General features: G+C 40.9%; 1 protein-coding gene across 1 annotated transcript in view; it reads right to left on the bottom strand.

Annotated features, from left to right (window-relative positions):
* The window catches only part of LOC119791990 (L-selectin-like), a 7,407-nt gene extending 6,341 nt beyond the window's left edge, over nt 1-1,066 (bottom strand). The window contains exons 1-2 of the mRNA XM_038298412.1: nt 996-1,066; nt 685-869 (exon numbers count right to left, since the gene is read on the bottom strand). Of these exons, the coding sequence (XP_038154340.1) occupies nt 685-869; nt 996-1,032 (222 nt within the window). The 5' untranslated portion in view covers nt 1,033-1,066. The remainder of the gene's footprint in view (nt 1-684; nt 870-995) is intronic.
* Between the last annotated feature and the right edge of the window lie 4,943 nt (nt 1,067-6,009).

The following is a 6,009-nucleotide window of genomic DNA, read 5'->3' as shown; positions in this document are numbered from 1 at the left end:
ATGTATTTCCTGAGAAAAGAAATCCATTAAATTATCTCTTGTTTCTCTATGCTATGCCCTATGCTACTTCCAGGAGCTAACGTTATCAGCTTTGGATTTACACATAAATATTGTCTTTTTGAGTTTAATGTTTTCTTTTCATGTTAACATTATGCCATATAGTGGGTAATCTAAAGAAAGAAACAACAAAAATGCAGATAAACATGGTTTATTCAGATTTACTGCTGAGCGTGTCCCATGATGACATCAGAGTAACTTTTTAACAGAGAAAATTAAAAAAAGCAGCAAATTGTCATAAAACATTTTTTTAAGATGTGTATTAGCATTCTTTAGTGAGTACAGGATAGAAATAAGTGATTTTAGTAGCATAATTAGATTATTTATGGAAAGCCGGATGTATATCTGTTTGCGCATGAGCAGGACGGATCGTGCTTCAGGGACGGATGGAGGGGATGGGGGGGGTGTCTGATCGCAGAGAGAGGAGTGGAAGTGAGGTCAACTTATCATTTTACGTGGAAAATAGTAATTTATGAAAAATCAACGAATTAGAAAGAAATCTGCTGTGTGCTGTGGTAATCATGGAAAACAGCAATGAGACGGATCCTTCCGCTTGTTTTAGCAAAAATCTTGACTCATGCCCCAGAAAACAGGAAAGCAAACAGGGAAGAAAAGAGGAGAGCTCACTTCTGTCACAGATCCCATCTTGCTGGTGTCCACCATGCCGTTCAGCATCGTCACCATGTCCAAGCTGTCCACAGTGACCAGGTCGGTGTACCGTGATCTGCAGAAGCTCTGCGCTTCGGTCCAGGTCTTCGGCTCATAAACGAAGATGTACTTACGGTCAGTAAAAGAACAGACGCTGCATAGAGCTGCAGGAACACAGACAGAACAATTCAAACAGACATTTTAATGTCATATAAATAAATTACTTTAGCAGTAGAGAAAAAATCCCGGCTGATGGTATGTTTATGAAAAATTGGATGAAATCCACCTACCTGATGCACCGATGAGGAGGAGGAGAACTTTCTCCATCTTCGCTGCTTCTTGTTCACGTTTGACAGCAGAATTTCACCTCCTTAGTTTAAATTCCAACATGCAAAATCATTGAGTGAAACGGTTTGCATTTGAGACGGAGGGTGTTTATTCTGACGGATGCTGCCATTTGGAGCCAAATAAAGCAGGTTTTAAATCACAAATGACTCATTTGACTCCAGAGGCTTCACCTCCAGTGATCCTCTCTACATGAGTCAGACTTAGAAATGGCCGACAGGGGCAGTGGCCCAGAGGACGGCCCTAAACCTGTCTGTCTTAAACCGATGATCAGGATCCTTTAAAAATGTCAGTAGTTTCCATGGATTTCATTCTATTCTATTCAGTTTATTTCTATAGCTCCAATTCACATCATGTCATCTCAGGTCACTTTCCAGTTCACCAGATCATCCAGTCAAATTGATACAAAGTTTTCTATCTAAGGAAAACCAGCTGATTGCATCGACTCATTGACTCTTCAGCAATCCCTCACACTAAGCATGCTTGTAGCGACAGTGGAGAGGAAAAACTCCCTTTGAACAGGAAGAAACCTCCAGCAGAACCAGGCTCAGTGTGAGCGGCCATCTGCTGAGGCCCACTGGGGTTCAAGGAGACAGAAGCAGACATAGAAAAAGAAGCATAGATACAAAAGGCAACTGTCAACCAGCTCCACAGGCGGCCCCGTCCAGGAAACACACAGCCAGGCAGACGAGCTCCGAGCCAGCTCCCATGTCAGAGGATGAAGAGAGCACATCCAGTTAGTCACAGTCAGAGAAACAGGACTACACTGGAAAACAGGCCAAGCTCCAACATCTAGAAACAAAGGTGTTGATGGCAGCAGCACAGCTGATATTTCTCTCCAGGATGGAGTCACAGCCAAACAGGAACAGACCAGATGAAGCTACTATGAGAAAAAGCAGTTAGAGATTGAACTAACAGATTCTGCAGAGTGGGAGAATAGAGACAGAATGAAGCAGAATGATGAAAAAGGGGTCCCTATGTCCTCCAGCAGTCTAAGCCTATAGCAGCAGAACTATAGAGATAGATCAGGATAACCTGAGCCACTCTAACTAGAAGCTTTATCAGAAAGGAAAGTTTTAAGCCTAGCCTTAAAAGTAGACAGGGTGTCTGCCTCACGGACTAAAACTGGTAGTTGGTTCCACAGGAGAGGAGCCTGATAACTAAAAGATCTGCTTCCCATTCTACTTTTAGAAATTCTAGGAACCACTAGTAAACCTGCAGATTGAGAGCGAAGTGCTCTGTTAGGAACATAAGGAACAATCAGATCTCTGATATCAGATGGAGCTTGGCCATTTAAGGCTTTATATGTGAGAAGGAGGATTTTAAATTCTATTCTTGATTTAACAGGAAGCCAATGAAGAGAAGCCAGGATAGGAGAGATATGATCTCTCTTTTTCATTTTCATCAGAACTCTGGCTGCAGCATTTTGGATCAGCTGAAGGCTTTTAACTACAGTTTGTGGACTTCCTGATAGTAAAGAATTACAATAGTCCAGCCTTGAAGTAACAAATGCATGGACTAGTTTCTCAGCATCACCCCTGGACAGGAGATTGCTCATTTTTGCAATGTTCCTCAGATGAAAGAAGGAAATTCTAGAAACCTCTTTGATCTGGGATTTAAATGACAGGTCCTGATCAAAAACAACACCAAGAATTTTTACTTTATTATCTGAAATCAGTTTAATCCCATCCAAATGAAGTGACTGACTAATCAGCTTCTTTTTCAAAGACTCTGAGGCCATGAGAATATCATCAGTGACTTTCACCAGAGCTGTTTCAGTGCTATGATGAGCTCTAAAGCCAGACTGAAACTCTTCAAAAAGTTTTTCAGAGTTTTGATAACCCTGAAAGTTCAACTGGATCAAAGCAGTTTAAACCTGGTTCAGATTCCATGACTACCTCAGATGCTACCCCCCCCCCCCCCCGCCCACTCCAGAGATAAACCAATCGCGGATAGAGGAGTGCTTATGATCTTATTTTTAATAAGATCAATCTTATTTATAAAGAATCCCATAAAATCATTGCTGCTAAGAGCAGGTGGAATGGATGGTTCAACAGAGCTATGGCTCTGGGTGAGTTTGGCAACTGGATTAAAAAGAAATCTAGGATTATTTTTATTCTCCTCTATTAATGAGGAGAAATATGCTGCTCTTGCTTTACAAAGGGTCCTCTTATCCAGCAGTAAACTATTTTTCCAGACCAGGTAGGATTGCTGTAGGCCTGTGGAGCGATATTTTCTCTGCAGTTTCCTAGCACTTTAGTGTTTGGCGCTCAGACCTCGGGAGGAAACATAGCACTGAATTTTGTATAATATGCATGAACAGGAGTAAAGAATAGGGCTGTTTCCCCCCAGGTCTGAAAATGGTGGAGATAGATGGAGTTGGTCAGTCTGTAGACTGATGCTAGAGCTTCACTCAGGGACCTAGAAGATGGAAGATCAGCTGGATAGCACAGGTTGAGAGAGCCTGTCTATGATGAGCAAGCATGAAGCGACAGTGGAGAAGAAAAACTCCTCATTGGGAAGAAACCTCTGGCAGAACCAGGCTCAGCATGGCGGTCTTTTGCTGGACCGGTTGAGATGAACGCAGTGAGAGGAGCTTTAGCTACGATGGTGGAGGAGGGGCTGGAGGGGGGTTGAAACTGGGTCATCTGAATGAAGTCAGACTTAGAGCAACAACTGCCTGCACTCTGGGCAGCAGACTGAGTTGTGGATTTGAAGACCTTTTAAGATGAACTCTAGATGCTGATTGGGCTTCGTGGAGGTGTGGCTCCAAGCTGATTGGCCTGTGTGGGAGGCGGATGGGGGTAAGTAATCAGTTTCTTCAGTTGAACTTCTGCGTTGCTCCATTAAGTTTCTATCCAGAGATGCTGAGATAAACGTTTTCTATATATATAGTACATCAAGTTTTAAGAATATAATGTTATACACTTTTGTTTCTAAGAAACCGTTATTCTTTTCAGCAGATTTCATAATTTAATTAAGCTCAGGGAAAAATGTTTGTACCTTTATCAAAGGGCTGCTGACCATGATAGTTGTGATCTTTTTGTCAGGATCTTGGCATTGATTACTGGCTTAATTATTCATTCCATTCACTTGTCTAACTCTGCCCGGTTCCTCATTACCTCTCATTTGATCCACCTGCTCCTGCCTCTATTTAAGGTGCACGCATCACGTCATCAGTCACAGATTATTCTTGTTCTCTCTAGATAGCGGTTGGTGTTTTTAGAGTTACTTAGTGTTTCTACTTTTCTGATCCTGTCCTGTTCTGCCTCTTAACCACTGAGCCTGCCTGTTCCCATCTGAATGGTTTGTCAGAACTGTCTTCGGACTCCTAGACGTCTGAGCCAGCCTGTTCTGATCTGTTTGCCTAAACTGGCTTCGGACACAGGGACTGCTGAGTCTGCCTCATCCGGTTTCGGTAAGGCTCCAGTTGAAAGTGTTTGCAAATGGGAGGGACATTCAGTACAATTATTCTAGCTGATTGGGTAAATCAAGTAGCAGATGCCTTCCAGGTCGGTCCGTATCACATTCTTGATTCATTTCACAACTAGCAGAGGTAACTGTAAATCAAACTCTTACCAAATCTGGTCAGAAGGAACCAGCTGACATATTGGTCTGAAACATTTCTCTATAATGGTCAAACAGATCCGTTGGCTCCTACCTAGATGTACTTTTGGAAGTTAATGAGTTATAAAATCTTGCAACAGCTCATCTTAGTTGCAAGGTGACAGAAACGGGGTGGATACAGGAGGCAAACTACCAAACTAAATCAAACTGAGGGATGAAGCAGAGAACTGGTGCTATCGGCTGAACAAGGAGGCACAGATGGATTGGATGATGAACAGGACCGACATGAAGAAACACAAGAACAGAATTCATAAATGAGAAAGAAGACTATGGCATATGTCCATAAAAAAAGCTTAAAAAATAGCAATAGCTATTCATTTTGCTAAAAGGCAGAATATTAAACAATGTCCATTACTTAATTTTTTATATCATGATGTTTAATTAAGCTCTTTTTTAAAGTAACATAAAACTGTGATATTTTTAAAGCAACAATAAGAAACAAACATTCAGCCTTTCTATAGTCCAGGTCCACCAACTTTTCACATAGGTTCAAATATAAGCATAGATGGGATTGTTTTGGTAAGGATATATGTCACATAGTTCAAATGACTCAACATATGTTCCCATAGCAATTATAATAAAATATATCTTTGGTTGCTTCATATTAAACAAGTTGGATCTCAGTGTGATTGGTTTGTTCTACTAATGCAGAAGTGTTGCAAAGCCTGAAAATACATTACAATACAAAGACAATCGTCTAACAGGTAAAATAACTACAGAAACGTTTACAATATTTTGATCATTCTATTTCTATTTTCTATCTCTAACGTTTCAAACCAATGAAATTAACAAAACTCAGACTTCATACCATCATCTACAGAATAAAATCTCGTATTTGCTGTGTGTGTAGTCAACAAGTCAAGTATGAAAGCTGCAATATTATTTAACCCTTTAAGCCAGAGAGCCTCTTTGAAAGTGCTGAAGCTCTGCTACCTCTGCTGCCTGTGATTCGCTGCAACAAGAGTTATGAAGCTACCTGATTGGACAAACAGTTTTTTATTTACACCCATGCATCCTCATGCCTTTTTTTCTTCTTAGCTCTGTTTAAATAAAGTATAATTACACTATGTAAATAAAGAGAGATGAAAAATAAATTTTGTTTGTTTGAGGGGAAAAACTGTATTTTTATATCCAAATATATAGCAGCATTCCAAATGTTAAAAGTTCAAGAATAAGTTCTATACCTGTCTGTTCCAAATGGCACTGTAGGAGCCCACCTGGATGCTTCTTTAATCTAAGAATCTATAACGTTGCGCTAGGCTAACCGCACCGTGACGTCACTGCTGGCAGGAGGGAGGAGCTACTATATTTGGACAAAAATGGCCGCTCCCA

This window comes from Cyprinodon tularosa, unplaced genomic scaffold (assembly GCF_016077235.1).
Source record: "Cyprinodon tularosa strain WSP-4 unplaced genomic scaffold, ASM1607723v1 ctg407, whole genome shotgun sequence".
NCBI lineage: Eukaryota > Metazoa > Chordata > Actinopteri > Cyprinodontiformes > Cyprinodontidae > Cyprinodon > Cyprinodon tularosa.
Note: the sequence above shows the minus strand (reverse complement) of the source record. Positions and strands in the feature narration are given on the sequence as shown.